At 36.6% G+C, this 21,382-nt stretch overlaps 1 protein-coding gene across 1 annotated transcript in view; it reads right to left on the bottom strand.

The window, feature by feature from the left end:
* USH2A (usherin) overlaps window positions 1–21,382 on the bottom strand; it is a 901,466-nt gene that overhangs the window by 159,227 nt on the left and 720,857 nt on the right. Inside the window, exons 55-57 of the mRNA XM_081491700.1 lie at window positions 17,713–17,820; window positions 9,045–9,228; window positions 7,951–8,108 (exon numbers count right to left, since the gene is read on the bottom strand). Coding sequence (XP_081347826.1) covers window positions 7,951–8,108; window positions 9,045–9,228; window positions 17,713–17,820 — 450 coding nt within the window. The remainder of the gene's footprint in view (window positions 1–7,950; window positions 8,109–9,044; window positions 9,229–17,712; window positions 17,821–21,382) is intronic.

The raw sequence follows: 21,382 nt of genomic DNA, 5'->3' as shown, positions 1-21,382 counted from the left end.
CAGAAAACTAAGATCATGGCATCCGGTCCCATCACTTCATGGCAAATAGATGGGGAAATAGTGGCTGACTTTATTTTCTTGGGCTCCAAAATCACTGCAGATGGTGATTGCAGCCATGAAATTAAAAGATGCTTGCTCCTTGGAAGAAAAGTTATGACCAACCTAAACAGCATATTAAAAAGCAGAGACATTACTTTGCCAACAAAGGTCCGTCTAGTCAAGGCTATGGTTTTTCCAGTAGTCATGTATGGATGTGAGAGTTGGACCATAAAGAAAGCTGAGCGCCGAAGAATTGATGCTTTTGAACTGTGGTGTTGGAGAAGACTCTTGAGAGTCCCTTGGACTGCAAAGAGATCCAACCAGTCAATCCTAAAGGAAATCAGTCCTGAATATTCACTGGAAGGACTGATGTTGAAGCTGAAACTCCAATACTTTGGCCACCTGATGTGAAGACCTGACTCATTTGAAAAGACCCGGATGCTGTGAAAGATTGAAGGCAGGAGGAGAAGGGGACGACAGAGGATGAGATGGTTGGATGGCATCACCGACTCAACAGACAGGAGTTTGAGTAAACTCTGGGAGTTGGGGATGGATAAGGAGGCTTGGTGTGCTGCAGTCCATGGGGTTGCAAAGAGTCGGACACAACTGAGTGACTGAACTGAACTGTATTGTGCAACTGAAATTTGCTAAGAGAATAGATCCTGTGTTCCCACCCAGAAAAAAAAAATAACAAAGACTAGAAAAATGAGAGAATATATGAGCTAATGAATGTGTTAATTAAATTAATGGTGGAAATAGTTTCACAATGTACACTTATATCAAATGATCACATTACACAGTTTAAATATATTACCATTTGTTAATTATATTCAATAAAACTGAAACAAGATAGGTAAATTAATACACAAAATAAACTACAAATCATTGCAATGATTTTACATTTTTTCTGAAACTCAGCACTACTTGCCACTTGTCTATGGCACACATAAGAAGCTTGAAACAACTGCCAGTATTGAATTATCCCAATTAATGTGACATGAATACTTTAAAAAGTCTTATGCCAATTTGACTTTAAATGGACAGTATCTGATATAATACACTGCATTGATGAGTTTACTGGACACCAAGATGTTTAATGTCTACAGAGAGGCCAATAGCTACCCCTTAATTAAAACTTGATTAATAAAAATCATTTATATTTCTAAGCAATATTAATTTAAATGATTTCTCAGTAGAAGAACTGGCAACAGAGGTAATGGGCTAAGAGATAAATGTGAAAGGAAAGGCACCAGTATTTCAATATTATGCATCAAGCCTAAATAACTCATTATCTTTAGTGAGAAAAAGCGGATGTTGGATCCAATGACATTGTTAATTAGAAGATGATTAAGGGCTAGGATAGTTCAAAATAGAGTCATCACCTTGATAAATTAGAAAGTCCCATTATTACCTTCAGAGTTTAAATAATTTTGAATGTTTGGATTCTAAAATGGTAGGGATGCTTATCTTAATTTCTAATCTTAGTAAATCATTTGTGTCCCATGAAGTATTTTCTACTTCGTTTTCCATACTTTTTCAACCATTAAGGCAACATATATCCTTTTCATCTTTAATATAAATGTTTAAGTTCTGACCCAAGGTTCAGAGCTGGTAAAAGGTAAGAAGAAATGTTTAGGAATAAACTAATCCTGTTTATGCTACCTGTAGATTCAAGTACGAATGGCCAGCACAGAGCCAATGCCCACTGAACGTGGGTTTCTATAGGAAAACAAGTGTCTGAATAATTTTAAATGGCAGAAAATCTAAAATTTATTTATATTTCCCTGAATGATAAATTTTAGAAGTTTTCTCACCATTTTCTTTCATTATTAATTCAGCAAATATTTTATAAGGATATGTTGTTTGCATGTCATCTAATTTGAAGATACAAATCATATACAAAAAAGTGGAAATCTTAATTTTCTAGAGTTTGGAGGGTTTTGATAATCTTACTTCTAACATTTATCAAGTAATATATGAGATAAAATGAACCAAGATTTATCTGGGAGGTAAGAGAATGTCTCTTTGTTGTTTAGTCTCTAAATTGTATCCTACTCTTTTGTGACCCCATGGACTCTAGCCCACCAGGCCCCTCAGTCCACCGGATTTTCCAGGCAAAAATATTGGAGTGGGTTGCCATTTCCTTCTCCAGGGAATCTTCCCAACCCAGGGATCAAATCCACATCGTCCGCATTGGCAGGTGGATTCTTTCCCACTTGAGCTGTCTGGGAAGCCCAAAAGAATATATACCAAGGTGTTAAAAGTCTTTCTTTTTTAATTAACTAATTTATTTTAATTGGAGGAAAATTACTTTACAATATTGTGCTGCTTTTTGCCATACAGTGACACGAATCAGCCACAGGTGGAACCTCTTTGTAGTCAATTGAGAAATGACTCTTATTCTCTCTCTCCTAATTAAGATCTTCTTGGACCTGGAATCTAGTTTTGCTATGTCATGTTATTCTTTCTGTACTTCTGGATGGGTCAGTAAAGGATTCTGGTTACTAGTTTCTTCACACCGCAAGAGATATTTTCCCTTAAGGGGTTTGCCATTTTCCATAATTAATTCCTTAAAAACCATCCACCCTGCCCAAATCATTCGGTTTTTGCCAACACCTAGTTCTGGCTCTTGGCCCTCTGGGTTACTATTTCAGAAAACCTGGTTGCTGTATCATAAATCTGAAAGACTTTGGGCAATAAAACAAAGTATGATATGAATTCTAGAGTTAAGCTGAAGACAGGAAGGAATTGCTTTTATAAGGCAGTAAGTAGTAGGCAGCAGACCTGAGTCTGAGTCTTGACTCAGCTGGGTGATCTTGAGTGAATCACACTACTCAAGATTCAAGTTGCTTATCTCAATATTTTGATGATATTACTTGTTTTCCAAGGTTTGCACAAGAATCAACTGTAGCAAGGCAGGGAAAGTGCATATCAAAGTGTTTGCCATAAACTAGGAATTTAACAAATGGCAAATATAAACATGTAATGTTAATGAATATGTATGATTCTTGCCATCATTACTACAATTTCTCTTCCTTTGAATATTCTCATATATTTTCTGGGCTGCACCCTTTTACTATCAATAATAGGACTTATAATAATAATACTATTTATAGATAGCATAATAATACAATTTATACATATCATTGAAATAATAACATGTAAACTGAGAGCACACTTAATTGCAAAAGTCATTTTTTGTTGCCAGGCAACCACAGAGACTTTTTCCTTCCAGCAACTTACCTATATAAGGACACTCCATCTTTACTGACCCAAAAAAGTATGTGAAAAAATCAGTTAAGTTAACCATTAATTTGGCTTTGGACATTCAAGGGAAACTGGTCTAATTCACATTTTTCAGAGTTTTATTGTAACTGATCACTTTTGCCTGGTGTGGGTGATCCATGGTTACTACACTTGGAGCACATCACAGTGACCTACGGCAGGGGTCTCCAACCTCCAGGCTGCAGACTGGTACATCTTGTCAGATTAGCAGTGGCATTAGATGAGAAGTAAAGTGCACAATGTGCTTCCAGATGGCACTAGTGTTAAAAAACCTTCCTGTCAATGCAAGAGACCTAAGAGACACGGGTTCAGTCCCTGGGTTGGGAAAATCCCCTGGATCAGGCATGGCAACCCACTCCAGTATTCTTGCTTGGAGACTCTCACAGACAGAGGAGCCTGGTAGGCTACAGTCCATGCAGTTGTAAAGAGCTGGACATGACTGAAGCAACTTAGCATGCATGCCTAAAAAGTGTAATACATGTAATGTGCTTGAGTCACTCTAGAACCATCCTCTGACCTCTGGGTCCATGGAAAAACTGTCTTCCATGAAACCAGTCTCTGGTGCTAAAAAGGTTGGGGACCGCTGACCTAGGGCACTTAATTCCATCCAGGACATTTTTATTCATAAACTTGGGTTTGAGAGCTTATCTTTGCACAAGCTTTCCAGGTGCTTCTAATGTTCACTCAGGTTGGGGAACTACAGGCATGGATTGTCCATCTTCCAGCTCTGTGTATGATATAATCACTTTGTAATGGCAGGATCCTATGATGAATCCATAGAAAGCTCTTGATTGTCAGCAAATAAACAACCTCCAGTTATAACAAGTTTGTTTTCTTCCTGTTTAAAATATATATTTGTGACTCTTCAGGAACAGAATAATGTTTTTAGTATCTAAATCAAAACACAGCATGAGGTACTTTCCAATAAAATCAACTGTAGATTATACACAAGTCAAAATCATCTGCCTGTTTACTGAGTCCAAAATCCTTCTAGGCACCAGGAAAAAAGTTTAATTTAAGATTTTAATCTTTCCATATATTATAGGGTTTCTGTAATGGATTTTGTGCATCTGAAACTAAAAGATTGACAGGTCTGGATATTATAGATTTATTAACCATTGGTTACAATGTTAGAGTTAGCATGTAAAGCGTTTCTACGATATCGCTCAGGATGGGCTACAACGAAAGATTTCTACAAAGCCTGAGGTGGATAAGGGTTAAGGTGACATTAAAAAAGCAAAATCCGTGTTTTATTTCACAATGATCCTTTTTTTAAGTAGAAACATTATACATTAAACATAGAAATATGATGCTTAACTCAAAGAAAAAAGTGTCAAAATTCCAGGAAACAAGTCTCAAAATCTACAAACCCAGTTTTTCAGTCTACAGTTTTATCATTTTGAAAGTGGGGGCCTTGCGACCTAACAGATCTTGGGACAAATACATATTTAAAATTTGTAGAGACGTGGATAGACCTAGACACTGTCATACAGAATGAATTAAGTCAGAAAACAAATATTGTATGTTAACACATATATATATGGAATTCATAAAAAATGGTATAGATGAACTTACTTGCAAAATAGAAGCACAGACGTAGAGAACAAACATGGATACCAAGCGGGGAAAGGGAGAGGGATGTTAAGGATTGGGAGACTGGGATTGACATATAGTCCCTACTGTGTATAAAACAGATAACAATGAGAACCTATTGTATAGCACAGAAAACTCTCCTCAGCTGTCTGTGGTGGCCTAAATGGGAAGGAAATTCAAAAAAGAGAGGGTGTATGTATATGTATAGCTGATTCATTTTTTGGTGCAATAGAAAGTAATATAACATTGTAAACAACTCTACTTCAATAAAATTCATTTAAAAATAATTAAAGGTAAAACTAATTATCCAAAAATTATCACTACCTATAGAATATCCTTGCCTGGAAAATTCCATGGACTGAGGAGCCTGGTGGGCTGCAGTACATGGGGTCACAAAGAGTCGCACATGACCAAGAGACTGAGTGCAGTCTGCACACGTAGAATATTATACAGACCAGATAATATGTCAACTATATAAATCATCTCATTTAATCATTATAATAACCCTACATGTGGGTGCCATAATTATCTCCATTTTACAGATGGAGATAATTGCGACTCAGACAAACTGACTTATTTAAGGTCAGCTAATAGATGGCACAAATATATGAAGTTGTTTAAATGTGGAAACTGAAAAAATGCTACAAATGAATTTATTTACAAAACAGAAATAGAGTCATAGATGTAGAAAACAAAGTTAAGGATACCAAGGGGAAAAGGGAGGAGAGGGATAAGTTGGGAGACTGGGACTGACATATACATACTGCTGTATATAAAATAGATAAGTAATAAGGACCTATTGTATAGCACAAGAAATTCTACTCAAAACTCTGTAATGCTTCTACATGGGGAAGGAATCTTAAAAAGTGAATATATGTATATGTATAACTGATTCATTTTGCTGTATAGCAGAAACTAACACAACATTGTAAATCAACCATACTCCAAAAAAAATTAAAAAAAAAGAAAAAAGAAAGATGTTTTCAAATCCTTACTGAGTGTAAAGTCTTAAGATTAGCAATGGCAATTTAGGTATGTCATAATGTGAACATGACAAGGAATTTGATACACCATGGAAAATTCCTGGTTGCTTAGCTAGGAAACCATCAATTTTACTTATCACCCTGAACTTCCCTTTATGTTCTTTGAGAACCTGGATAGTACAAGACCCTGGACTGAATCTGAGAAGTCTCTAGCCAACAGGTTGAATCTGACCTTAGGCTGGTTCTGTGATGCCTCATTTTACTTTGTGGGGCAAAAACATCACGCCACCATAAAAATGCCATGGAGAAACATGCTAAAAGGAGGTAACATAGTCATGCTCTTCCATAAAGATAGAAATCAATTCCATAAAAGGATATGTAAATTTGCAGATTTAAAAACAATTATTTATTTGGCTGCCCTGGGTCTTATTTGCAGCCCCCAGGGATCAGACTCAGCTCTCTTGCATTGGGAGCATTGAGTCTTACCCACTGGATCACCAGGGAAGACCCTAAATTTATATATTTTTCACAGTAGGAGATTTGGGTTTTCCTCTGTTAAAATTAAGAACAGAGTTCAAGAATATCTATGCTTCTAAAACTGAGATAAGGATTACAGTACTTGATGACACATTCTGGTGCTATTGATTATCTCCTGATTTGTTTAATTTAGTATGTTACATATTCATTTTAAAACAAAGGTGAATGGAATCATTTATATTTAACCACCAAATATATTATGCAACTTAGGTTTTTTTTGCTTAGAAAGTCTTGAGAGATTTTTGCCTGTGGATTTGACTCAAAAAAGACCCTTTTGTCTTTGTTCTTAGATTATGTTTGTACTTTGTACTTAGAACCAACAGCAGAAAAATGTTGGTTCATGAGAATTTAAGTTTTATGCATTAGACATTTATGTTATGTTTATGACTATATTACCTGTTTTGACTGAATCATGTTCAATGAAAAATACGTCTTTGTTAAATATTTTATGAGATAGATCTGTTGACAGCCCACGTGACTGTTAGCCAATTATTTTCAGTACCATATGGAAATGTGGCTAAACTTAATCTGATGGGGACAATAGGGTTTTGAGTTCATTTCATGTTTCAACCTCATATTAAGACTAGATGTTCAACATAAAACACATATCTTCGAAGTGCATAATACAATAAAAATCAGTTTTAAATTTTACTGAAACAAAACTTCCATATACCTTGCATGTTAAAAGACAAAGCAAGAAGATTTCACTGTAATATTTAACCCACAGAGTTAATGCAATCAGAATTTTGGCTAAGGATGATTATTATATTCCAAATAAGGTGGGCTTCCCTGGTGGCTCAGAGGTTAAAGCCTCTGCCTGCAATGCGGGAGACCTGGGTTCAATTCCTGGGTCAGGAAAATCCCCTGGAGAAGGAAATGGCAACCCACTCCAGTATTCTTGCCTGGAGAATCCCATGGACGGAGGAGCCTGGTGGGCTACAGTCCACAGGGTCACAAAGAGTCAGACACGACTGAGCGACTTCACTTTCAAACCACAAAAGCAACCCACTATTAAGTCAATGGCTTGATGGAGGCTACACAGCTCAGAGGTAAAATTCAGCTACCACAACTGGTCACAACTCAAGGTATATGAGTGGAGTGGTCCATTTTTTTCTGAATTCCCCATTCACTACTATAACACCAATGATTCAATCTGGGGGATCCTGTAGAAATGAATGTTCAAGGTAATTCAGACCTATGTGACTTATCTTGGATATGTATGAAGAAGAAGAGATTTTTAGGTGCTGGTATTTGAAAGTATTGCTTTGATAGAAATACATATATCTAGGTATCTATATATCTTTATCTTCACACCTACACCTGTATCTATCTATATGTATGTATATAAATGTTTATGCGTATAAACACCTGTGAGTGTGGTTTGGTTTATTCTGTTTATACTTATCCAGAGACAGATTGTGTCCTTCTGACTTACTAAATTCACATTTTCATCCTATCTCCAGTTAATTTCCTCTAAAATGTTTTATACACATGCACAAGTTCTATTTCTTACCTGGTGGTGTCCAAGCTACAAATATGGAATAAGGTCCGATTACTGTGATGTTATATGGAGGCTGGATTTCTTCTGGCGTTAATATAGGTGTCTGTATAATGTACTCATCACTTGGACTGCTGCCACCTCCAGTTGTGGCTTCTAACTTATAAGCATATCTATATTTCAGAAAGAAAGAATTGTGATAAAGCAATGCACAGGGAACTGAACATTGATTGTTGGGTCTTCTATCTATTGCTTAGTCTTAAATTTGTGACAAACTGCAAATTCCCTGCTTCCTATTCAGAAACTTTACTATAGAGCTTTCCTAGAGTTTTCCTAGCACAGGCAATGCTCTCTCCACTGTTTGGTCCTTTTCCCATTTTATTTTTAACCCTTGAGTAATTAACTGCTTTTCTTAAAGATTTCAGGAAAGTCTTGGAGTGTGCTGGTCGATTGTGGAGGATTCAAATGAATCTTCTCCATCTTTAATGGCTTACAGTTTTGGGAAGTATGTTTAGAGAAAGATGTTTCTAAATTGATCCACTACTCTCTACAATAAAACTAAGCTGAACTCTACTCCTTGCAATAAAACATCTGTTGATCCAAGATATATTTTATCTCTGCTGAGAAATGAATGGGAATGAATTGCAAATATGTGGAACTTTCCCCCCAAACTACTCATGTCTATACATAGTATCACAAGTAGAGAAAACACTATACCAGAAATAAAGGCTGTTGATGTAAAACAAACCTCTTTAAATCTCTTTTCTTGCTAGTTTAGGGATGCATGTTTTTGAAGATCATTTGATAATTTAAAAAATTTAATGCTTTGTATATTTTATGTACTTTAAAATTCTCATGTCAAATAAAAGACTATTAATTTACATTTTAAAGGAATTTCACATCCTCTGAGGACTAGTATAATGAGCTAGTGCTTGGGTCTTCAGTCTGAAATAGATTAAGAGATCTCATTAGCTATGGAATGGCTAATACATGAGGAGGTTAATCAACAAATTGATATAATACTGTTTCAGTTGGAGATGGACTCATTCTTGATACTGAAAAATCTAAAATTCTCACTGTGTGACTGGTCAAGTTTTCTTTTAGTTTACCTGCTGTTGGGCTCCAGGTTTCTATCAGTGAAATTCTGTTCCTCACTGCCCCCCAGGAAAATCAAGCTTCCATTACGACTCAATTGATATTGAGAAATGAGGCCATTGGGCTTTTCTGGTGGGCTCCAAAATAATTCCACTGTTGTAGAATTGACGACAATGTGTCGAGGTGTCACCCAAACTCCTGGCAAAGATAACACAGTGAATTTTTATTGCTAGGATAAGATAAGCACATTATCAAAAGTCATACCATCCCCTCACATACTATGATATTTTTATCTGTTGATAAAAAAAAAAAAAAAACTCATGGTGAGCAACAAAAATACATTTTATTTGCTTTGGAGGTAAGATATATAATTGGAGGCAAATATATTTTTTAATGCTTTAATTATTATTATGAATTACCTTTAGAAAGTATCAGACAACTAGTGATATTCTTGCCTGGAGAATCCCAGGGACGGAGGAGCCTGGTGGGCTGCCATCTATGGGGTTGCACAGAGTCAGACATGACTGACGTGACTTAGCAGCAGCAGCAGCAGCAGTGATGGAAAGTTTCTGTATATTGGCTGTTACTCTGAGTGTCATGAAGGCCTAAGAGACTATCCAGGGATTTTCAACTTTGATGCCTATTTACTTGGAATCATAATCTAGTGTTTGCTGAATTATCAAATTCAATGAACAAGCATACACTGTATTTCTGACACTGCACTCTGATTCTTTTTCCTGGCTACTTCTTTCAGTCTCATTTACTGGCTTCTCTTTCCTTCTTGTACTCCAAAATGATGTAGTGCCTTAGAGAACTAGACTCTCTACACTTCCCTCTCATCTTTCCTAACACTCTCTTTGTAGATTATCATTTAGTCTCAATTTTAAACATTGTCTATATGTTGAGCAGTGCTCGATGCCCAACTCTATGCTAAATCTCTCCCCTGAGCATCGCACCCTTGAATTCTACTCTCGAACACTGTCTACCTCCAGCTGGATGACTAGTTACATTTCAAAAACCTAAAACATCTAAAAAAAAAAAAAAAAAAAAAAAATGGAACTCCCGGTTTTTCTGGTCTACCATCTATTTGTCTCCCACTCTTATCCAATTCAGTCGTGTCTGACTCTTTGGGACCCCATGGACTATACAGTCCATGGAATTCTCCAGGCCAGAATACTGGAGTGGGTAGCCTTTCCCTTCTCCAGGGGATCTTCCCAACCCAGGGATCGAACTCAGGTCTCCTGCGTTGCAGGCGGATTCTTTACCAGCTGAGCCACCAGGGCAGTGGCCCCTCATGAAAAAGAAATTACAGGCAGCTAAAAAACTTATAGATACACAACTGGAATTAAAACGTATTAAAAAATCTTGTTCCACATGTCAATACTACATAGCTAAAGCCCTTAGGTGATATAAATTAGATTAGACCTTCTTTAGGCATTACTAATTACCAACTAAATAACCTATTTGATACTTTAAAAGGAGATCTTGATTTAAATAGCCCTCGTTCGCTTTCTCAAAATGCACGAGAAGAACTCTATTTAGTACAAAATAAATTACAACAACAATTTTTTACTCACATTGTTGTAGCCACGTGTTCTGGGAAACAAACTCACTCAGAAGGACAATGCAGATAGTGGAGTGCAGTTTGTTACACCGGCAGGCCCAAGGCAGAGTCTTCTGTTAGCCAAGGACCCCGACCAGCATTTGTGAAAATCTTTGATATTCCATGTGTACATGTCCAAACTCACCACTCCAAATTCCTTGAGACTTACATAAACTAAGAAGGGTAAATGCAATCACAGTAATCCCATCATTCGTGTGTTGTGTGTTCAAACAGTTAAACAACCGGCCAATAATCAATAAGCCTGAGGTTACAAAAAAGTGTATGGCCATTATCCTTCTGGTGACTTCCCCAGTGGCTCAGATGGTAAAGCATCTGCTTACAATGAGGGAGACCCAGGTTCAATCCCTGGGTTGGGAAGATCTCCTGGAGAAGGAAATGGCAACCCACTCCAGTATTCTTGCCTGGAAAATCCCATGGATGGAGGAGCCTGTTAGGCTACAGTCCATGGGGTCGCAAACAGTCGGACACGACTGAGCGACTTCACTTCACTTCACTTATCCAACTATTCATTTTCTTGGGAAAAACACAAAAAATTATCCTTGAGGCTTTTAATTTTTCACTCCTAAATGGAATCTATCATTGAGTCCTGCAGATTCTACTCCAAATGTGCATAGTCCTTATATTTTTACCTCTCATGATCCAAACTACATTTCTCCCTCTCACGAGCTCCTGTGATAAAGCAGTGTCCATGTTTTAAATCTTGTCCATCTTTATTTCATTGTAACCTTTATAAAAGTATATAAAGTGTATATTTAAGCTAATGTAATCTTCACAAAATATACAACCCTTCTGAAATTGTTCATATAGTATAATATCAATTCCTTATGATAACCTGTATGGTTCTACATTTTTCTGGCTCTGGACTACCTGGCACAATTCTCTATCATTCACGAAGCTCCAGCCACACTAGAATCATTTCTAGCCCAAGAATGCTTCAACTTCTTTCACACCACTGAGTTTTTGCACTTCCAGTCCTTACAACTGGAGCATTTTTGTTCATGACACCATGACAATTATGCATTTTATTCTCCAAGTTCAGTGACCTGTGTAAATATCATCTTATCAGGGAGGTCTTATTTGACCACTACTGCCTAACCATAACTTTAACACAATCTAAAGTGATCCCCACCTTGTTCCTCTCGATCATATATATACCCTTGTCTATTCTCCTCTCAATACACATAACATCATAATCTTTTTTTATATCATCATTATTTTCATCTTTTTATGACTGTTTCTCTCTCCTGCTGTTAATACACAGTTAGCCCTATGAAGGCAGGGATCTGCTCTGTATTAGTAGTCCATGTACCTTTATGGATAGCACAATGCCTAATAAATATTAAATGAATAAATTTATTAAAAATATATATCCTGCAAATTACTATACTTATGGAATGCAAATATGACTAAGATATGGCTCATTCTTACAAGGAATTGGTACTCTTCTGTATAAAAGAGAAAACATATATACAAACAACTGTAATTCAAGGTCAAACATTTAAGTACTCTTTATAAGTATAAAAACATATTAAAAAAAAAACATTGAGAAAGATCGATGAGAAAGATCAATCTCCCATTTCATGTTGTCATCTGGTCATGGTCTGAATAGACACTGTAACTCTCTTCTTCTGCTTTTAAAAACTCATTTCAATATTAGGTTCCCAATAATCAATAGTTTTTGATCGATTGTATCTCCTGTGTAAGTTAATCAGTAAAGGGTAAGATTTCAACACTTTCATAAGAAAAAAAAAATCTCAGGGCATTCAAATGTAATTTATTTGCAACATTCTGGAAGAATCAAGATAGACTTAAACATGGCTCAAACTGACTGATTTTCTCAGAACAACCTACTTATGAGGAGAAAGTTGTTCATTTTGCTCTGAAGGCTCACTTTATGTTAGATACTTGGACAAATACACAAATCATAACATACTTTTATGTCTGGGTCTCTCTGCCAACAGCTGCTAAATGACTCAACCAACTAATTAGAGTTTTGATTTAAACATGATGTTAATTTGTTGATTTAAGAGATAAAGTATAAAGCTTTGTTTCATAATCTGCTCCCTGCAGTCCTGTTTTTCTCACCTTGAAGGATGTTTTTAAAAATCACTACTGTACTAAAAAAGGCTATTGCTTATTTTCTGTTTTGAATCAGTCAGTGTAGCCTGTGGGTAGAGAGGAGTTAATGAGATAAAATGAAGCCACATTTTGGGGTTGCTTTATGTTTTAAATAAAACTTGAGTTTTACATTTAGGTAAGCTGGAGAAAGCTCTGTCCATTTGCTAATAACCCTGTGTCCATTGGTTTGATATATAAGATGAAGTTGGAATGTGTGAAAAACTAATAAGTGCTCTATTTTTACTTTTGAACTGTGGTGTTGGAGAAGACTCTTGAGAGTCCCTTGGACTGCAAGGAGATCCAGCCAGTCCATCCTAAAGGAAATCGGTCCTGAATATTCATTGGAAGGACTGATGTTGAAGCTGAAACTTCAATACTTTGGCCACCTGATGTGAAGAGATGACTCATTGGAAAAGACCCTGATGCTGGGAAAGATTGAAGGCAGAAGAAGGAGGGGATAACTGAGGATGAGATGGTTGGATGGCATCACTGACCCAGTGGACATGAGTTTGAGCAAGCTCCGGGAGTTGGTGATGGACAAGGAGGCCTGGCGTGTGGCAGTCCATGGGGTTGCAAAGAGTTGGACACGACTGAGCGACTGAATGGAACTGAACTGAATGATGTGGAGACACTTTTATCTTGGCAACTGCAAGAAATCATTGATAGAATAAGACTTTCCTTTGGTGAGAGGTGTTATTAAGTCTCAGGTGAAGAATCTACCTCCCTCACAAAGCCTGGGTCTCAGTAACATCAGATAACCATTCTACACAATGGGAGGGCAGAACTGAGGCAATTTAAGAGAAGGAAATGGATAGTCATGGGGGAAATCATCTAGAAGTAGGGTGGGGAGCAGGTAAACTAGCTGAGAGGTATAAGGGGGAAAGGTCAGAAGGAAACCTTGGTTGCTCTCTTAATATTATAGCTACTAAAAAAGTAACAGGTCTACTGGATTTGTTTTAACTTTGTCTTGAGTGAAATGCAATATTACCCATTTCTTAAATACCTACGGATCATTCCAAGTCAAAAATACCAACATTTGTTGTGGATTGGTTTTCCCTTGGAAGTTAATAAAAAGAATCAGTTCTATATTGGCTAATGTCAGAATGCATTGACTTCTGGACTGTTCAATATTTGTTCATTTGTTGATTTAACATTCTATTCAAATTTGTCATTTTTTGTGTTGAGCACTGTGGATGTGTGGGCAAAAACAAATAGTCTTCATTCTTCAAGGAACGATACCATGAGTAATTGTATTAGTCGCTCAGTCATATCCAACTCTTTGTGACACCATGGCCAGGCTCCTCTGTCCATGGGATTCTCCAGGCAAGAATACTGGAGTGGGTAGATATTCTGTTCTCCAGGGAACTATCTGACCCAGGGATCAAACCTGGGTCGCCTGCATTACAGGCAGAGTCTTTACCATCTGAGACACCAGGGAAGCCTAAAAATGGAGTTATAATAATTTATCACCCAGTTTGATGAATACGTTAAGAACAGAAAGCTTATTGTGCCATTAGAGCACTTAGGAAGGGTACCCGACACAGTCTGGGGGTGAGATGGGGATGGGTTGAGGAGGGTCTGGGTTTAGAGGAAAGTTCCAAAATGGGGAATATCTGAGCCATACTTTGAAAAAAAAAAAAAGTGAGAGTTAACTGAGTGAGAATGTAGGAAAGAGTATCTAGACTGAGGGAAATCCCACACAAAGTCCTAGAGATAGGGAAAGCATGGGAAGTACCATGCTAAGTACCATGGTAAGTACTGCTTTCAATTCAGTACCTCAAGTACCATTAAACTTCATGTAGGAAAGACCAAAAGACTCAACAAACTGGCAGAAGTTAAAACTTGATGGGTCTAATGTGATTTACTTAAAAGTTGCATATTTTTTCCTCCTGGAAGGAAATTAGATTTTTTTTGGAAGTAACTAATGTGATATATGTCCATTTTGGCAAAAAGCAGAAAAAGATTTGGGATGGTGATCTGAAAAAGAGGAGAAATGGCTAGAGGTAGGGAGATGAGTTAAGAAGACCTGGAAAAGTTGTAGAAGTCTGAACTAAGGCAATGCCAGATGGGATGAAAAGGAAGAACGAAATTTTAAAATTCCCAAAGATTTGAAGTGAATAAAATTTTACAAAGAATTACACACTATAACATCAGGGAAAGAGAAGCATGAAGAATGTGAACTTGGGGACTTGGGTGATTAGACAGATGGTGGTATTTGAGACAGGGAAAAGTGAAGAAAAGCAAGTTAGTGGAGAGAGAGATTTTAAGTGCTGAAATACTGAGGTTGAAATATTTGTGAAACGCTTAATTATAAACATCTAGTAGATTGGTAGATACCTAGGCCTTAAAAATTTATGAGTGTAGCCTTTGTGAAAGCTCTAGAATTTGGGGAGCTCCCCTTCTTCGTCAGAAATTACAGCCAGTATTAAAGAATTCCAAGGGAGACTACAAGCATGAGGGACAGAGGAAGAGCCTAAAGGAATGGCAACAGATAAAAGAAACGTGGGGCAAGAAGAATCTGGAAGGAAACTAAAAAAGATTGGTCTTCTACTTTTGCTTTTTCATATTGTCAATGCTAGAGGAACACATGCTTGTAATTTTGCACGACTGAACTCTAAAAACGAATGAGAGCTTGCTGGCATGGCAGCAATTCTTCTTTAAGAATTGAGAGAGCAATAATCCAGTTCAAGCTCTTCCCACTACTTGACTAAGGGTACACCGTTTTCTAGGAGGCCAAAATTATAGAGAATCAGGACAAGCTTCTCAATGGGGTCATAATATGTTTTGGCTTCTTTTTTGAATAGACTGAAAATGACAGACATAAGGAACTCTCAGGGTGGCTATGAACAAATGCTTCCTTTAATTCTCTCATATCCACTTAGACACTCAAATGTTAGACCATCAAATTATGTCCAAACCACTCAACTAGGCCTTTTAAAATTAGTTATACTTGGATTATTAATTTAAGAGGATATAATATGTTTATTTCCACTTTAGCAAACAACACAACTTAACGTTACTGCTGCTTTGTTCCCTTACAACCTCCAAGTTAAGCACTCAGACTACATTTATTTCTCATACAAGTTATTCACAACTGGCACTTATACAGCTGGAAAATGGATTCTAAATCCATGTTTCTTCTGCAGAGGAAAGCCCATTTAGTTTACTGTTTCTTTGCACAGTTATTTGTGTTAAAGGAAAGGTGAATAAAGTTTAAAAGACAAATCAAGTAAAACATTTCTCGTCTCATACTCCCCAGCACTGTTGAAAGCTATAATTTTTAAGTCATGAAATCTGAGTTCTTTCAATAATGTTTTTTTTTTGGACAAAGTGAGAATAGAGATCCATATTTTCTAAGAATTTAAATATATAGATTGGATGAGCAAAGTAGAGAGACCCTGTTCTTCTATCAGGCTTGAGTTTCAGCCAAAACTGATTGATAGATCCTTTAGAAATTATCCATTATCATCAAAGTATCCATTTGATAGTTTACCTTTCCAAAAAATCCACTGCTGGTTTCTTCCTTTCAAAGGAACACTAAGCTTTTTGACATGAAACATTCTTTATATAGAAAACATCATTAGTGAATTCCTGGTGAGGAGCCATATGCCCCATATGTGGAATTTTCCATTTTATTCCCCATTTACTGGTAGGAAGTTCAGGTCTAATATTCTGAGGTACAACAACCCCTTCATTAGAAGAGTAATGGACAAGTAGTTCAGGACTCTTTGATGAGCATTAATATTATATTTCTGTTCAGAAGCTTATTTATGCCTCTTGTTTCCCCATATGGAAAACAGCAGATAATAAAGATTAACAAAATAATTAGTTGATCACTAGCCCAAGTTTCTAAGCATATTTTTCTTCTAAAAGTGAATGATACTATCCGTCCCAGTTCTTAACCCACAGGCCATTCTTATCAGGTGGATACATTTGCTTCCAGAATCTTTCCTATGCATTTGTCTATAGAAATGAATATAATTTTCTATGTGTGGCTTTATCCATAAAGATGCCATATATTAATGCAGTTCTATAACTTCTACATTATATGTACAGATCACCTCATTTCTTTAAATTGATGGAATTCCATATGTGAATATATCTGAATAAATTGAGCAATTCCCCTACTCAAATACATTTAGACTGCTTCCAAAATCTTGGCATTAAACAACAACAATAAAGGCTTCAGTAGACATCCTGGTACATGCCTCCTTGTGCATTTGTGGTTTAGTGTTATTTTCTGGCATTAGAAAATGAAATTGAAGCTGCTATATCATGGGGAATCAACATTTTACATTTAATAGACATTGCCAATTCGATTTCTAAGGTGATGTTTCCACTTCCCAATCCCTCAAACTGTGTTTGATAGTATATTTCCTCCATCTGTTCACTTGTCAAATTCCTTGATCTTTGTGGTCCATCTCAGAAGGCATCTACCCTCTAAGATCTTTCTTGAAGTCCCTGATGGGTTGTAATCTCTCCCTTCCAAGATTTAACCTGAGCATTCTGTTCATTAATTCTCTCTTAACATCACCTCTAAGATTCTCTCTCTTTATGTCAATTTGGTTACTTACCCTATCACTTCTACTTGATTGCAAGTTCTTGTGGGCAGTGAATATTTTCATCAGCTTCAACAAGGAGTGTGGTGCTTATTATATTTCAGCTGCACCAGGAATATTTAACTTTTGATTTTTGGAGGAATTCATATCCAAGTACATAATATCTTTTTTCTTCCAAGGAAGATCACATCTAAGGAATTGAAAGTAAACTGCCTTGGGAGACTTATAGTTTAACTAAACTTGAAAAACAGGAAGCTAGAATATTATTTTGGATCCATATACTTTATTTCTTCTTCCTTGTTTATGATAGAGTTTATAGAGTTCATATCAAAATACCATATGAAAACTTCTTTTTCCCAACCATGAGTATTTTTTAATTACCTTGAGGGGCTGCCTGCAGAGTCTGACCTAGAAAAGGCTCACTTGAAGTGCATCCAGCAGATGTACAAGCTCTAAGTGTGAAGCTGTAGTTGGTGTATGGCTGGAGACCTAAAAAGAGCAAACAAGGAATCAAGTACCTCTTGAGAGGATTATTTATTATCAGGTAAACACTAACAGTCACATGCAGAGTTGCAGATATGATATCCAAACTTTTTAAGAGCAGAAAACACTCTAAGGGGGAAAGGAACTTCATAAGCAGCTCAGTATTAAAAGGAATTTCATTTCCCAACTGATAAAACAATAAATTCTAAGCCTTCAAAGAGACCTGAAAATTCTTGTCACCTATCCATCCATCCATCTTTCCATTAATTCCCCTGTACCAGGTATCATTGAAGAGACTCCCCTGCCTAGGGGATCAAGGTGCTCCATCTCCCAAACAGCCCATTCCACCTCTAGAGAGATCTAGAGTTCTCTTTGTTTCGTGTGAAAGTCCTTCTTTATATTGTGGTGAACTCTTTCTAACACTTCCACCCACTAGGGACACAGAGAACAAATCTAATTTCTTTTCCACATGACAGTTCTTCAAATATTTGTAGACAGTTATCAAATCCCCCCTGAGTTTTCTCTTCTCCAGGCTAACCATCCCAGTTTCTGCAACTGCTTCTTATATGAACAGGGGCAGGGAGAAAAAAAATAAAAAGAAGGTTAGAGTCAACATGTTTAGCCCCAAGCCATATTCAGCTCATATTAACTTTTCTTTTAACTTTGCATTTCTTCACCACATATGCTCCTACTGTACCATCTCACAATTCTGTAGTTTTTTGTGAGGTATGTTGTTTTTGGGTTTACACATAGAGTAGACATACTATGAAGAGGGAACAGTGTTTATTATTTCTTCTATAATAAGATGTATAATGTAGCACAGTAATTGCTCAATAAATTCTCAGGAAAAGAAGGAACAGCAATCCACCGACAACAGATATACTGATATCTGTTGGCAATCCACCGATAACAGTTATATATTGTTCCATGTCCGTTCCAAACTCCCTAAGTAGCCTTTCCCCCGACTGTGCCCCCTCCATGCCTCCCGTAACCATAAATTCATTTCCTAAGTCTCTTTCTCTTTTGTAAGTTCATTTGTATCACTTAATTTTAGATTCTATAAATAGGGAATGCCATTTTGATAGTTCTGCTTCTCTGTCTGTACACATTGCTATATTTAAAATGGATCACCAAGTTCCTACTGCATAGCACAGGGACCTCTGCTCAATGTTATGTGGCAGCCTGGATGGGAGGGGGAGTTTGGGGCAGAAAGGATATATGCATACGGATGGCTGAATCCCTTTGCTGTCCACCTGAAACTGTCACAACATTGTTAATCAGCTATAACCCAATACAAAATAAAGTTATATATTGTTAGATCTCACTGCTGCATGGTCAGTGACCTTTCAGAAGTTACTTAGCTTTATTCTGCTTTGATCTACTGACCTGTAAAATAAGGAATCACTGCAACTGCATCTAGTCTCTAAGGCTGTTGAGAAGTACTTAGAGTAGTACTTTATTTTAGTAGAAGCAACTTTAAGACTCAGCAGCATTCAACAAGAATACATCGAGGCTAACATTCGTTGCCTTGACTCTTGGGAAAAGTAAACAAAGTCAAAGCTTTAAAAATATTTTCTTATAAAAGAACAGGACAATATCTATGCCAAATAATTGGGCTAAGTTACAACATGGATCCAACAAATTTTTATACTTATTTTTTTCATGAATTTTGAACTAACTTTTCACATATTCTGTTCTTTTGGTGAGGGGCCTCTTCCTCCAGACATTTATGTGTCACTCTGTCACTTTACGCGTATCTGTTCAAATGCTATATTTTAAAAGATTTTGGTCAGTTTATCTACACACAACAACCAGTACTTTTTATCCTCTCAAATTACTTCTTCTTTCATTGCCTTCCACACTATCTGATGTCTTATTACATGTTTATTTATTTATTGCTTGTCTCCACCTTTGTGACATAAGCTCAAAAAGAACAAGGACTTGGTTTTGCCCACAACTGTATCCTTTGAATAGTGACAGGCACAAAGTAGGTGCTTGTTAAGTGAAGGAAAAAATTAATTAACTGGTTTCCTTAGAATTGGAGCAGTAGTCTGGCTTCTCTGCTAAAGCCATACTGTTCTGTAGCTGGAGCTGCCCTGGGATTCAGCTTCAAAACCCTTAGTGTTTTCTTATCAATTTAATAAGATGTGGATACTTATTTGATTATAATCTTCTACTTGGCTGCTATGGAGGATTTACATACTTCTGATATTTACCTGATTTACAGATGAGGAATATGATGAAAGATCTAGGCCATATCCAAGCATTGTGGGTTTGAAAAAAGCTTATAGGAAAATGCTCAAGATTATAAAATATAGAGCTCAAGAGAAAATGGAAGGAAATATTTAAGAATGAAGGTCAGGGATGGCAGTGACTGATTTAGTCTGACAAAGTTGCCTTCTTTACTCCCATTACTGAAAAATGGGGTCTTGACCCTTGTAACACCTTTGTATCTGAATATTTTACTTTCTCACTTAGAAGGTAAGCCCTTTGAGAGTAAGGATGGTATCTTTGAACATTTTTAAAACCATGTCTCCCCATGTATTCAACATGTTTCAAAATTGTTTAAGGAAGACCAGGGCATAAAAGCATCCAATAACAATGGTATGGTTGTGAGGCTCTGATATGTCCATGTACCATCACAAGTGTGATGTGACCAAACAAGTCTTTCCTCTTAATTTCATAGGGACTCTTGCTCACAGCATCAATTTCATTGAGTAGGAGATTCTTCTCTACTTGCATAATACTATTAAAATAAAAACAAAATTAATATAATTTATGAACAATAAATATTTTCTAGATTTTTTTTTCTGAATGTCAGGCTTAAGTATGGCTAGCAAAAATGAAGCAATATACTTGATTTTTCTCTGGAAGAGTCTAACAAAAAGAGCCTTTGTTCTCTTCCTCATTTTGTATTCTGGTTGGTCTGGTTTCAGACTTTTGAAGGACAATTTAGGATGGATCTTAGGAAAACAAGAGAAAACATTACAGAGGTATACTAAGATTGATTAGAAGACTGAAGGTATTTGCAGTGAGGACCGTAGCTAAAAGAAAATCTACATATATAAAAATAGAAATTGTTTTTTCCTTAAAAAATTTTTCTAAAGGGGGTTGAGTGTCATCCATTTCACCCTAGAAGACAGATGTATGGAGGTGGTACAACAGCAGAGTAGTCAGCCCTTAAGAAGTTTTGATAGACTGAGGAAGATGTGCCAAAGGAGTCTGTCACAAGGTGTTTAAATTGAGAGGGGTGGGGTCATTCAGTAGAGGATCAGGTCAGAGTTAGTGAAGGAATAGGCATCCCTTGGAGATACTGGAATACCAGAATTCAGGGTGGTGGGCAGGATGTAGAACTGAGTATTAAGCAGAGAGCATTGGTCAAAAAGTCAGAAGATTATCAAACTAAGTGAGGTAAGTCAGAGAGAGAAAGATACACATTATATGATATCACTTGTATGTAAAATCTAAAAAAAAAAATGATACAAATGAACTATTTACAAAACAGAAACAGATTCATAGACATAGAAAAGAAATTTATGGTTACCAAAGGTGAAAAGGTTTTGGGAGG

This window comes from Giraffa tippelskirchi, chromosome 5 (genome assembly GCF_054371585.1).
Source record: "Giraffa tippelskirchi isolate mGirTip1 chromosome 5, T2T-mGirTip1v1.2.pri, whole genome shotgun sequence".
In the NCBI taxonomy this organism is placed as follows: Eukaryota; Metazoa; Chordata; class Mammalia; order Artiodactyla; family Giraffidae; genus Giraffa; species Giraffa tippelskirchi.
This window is presented reverse-complemented; position numbering and strand designations above follow the sequence as displayed.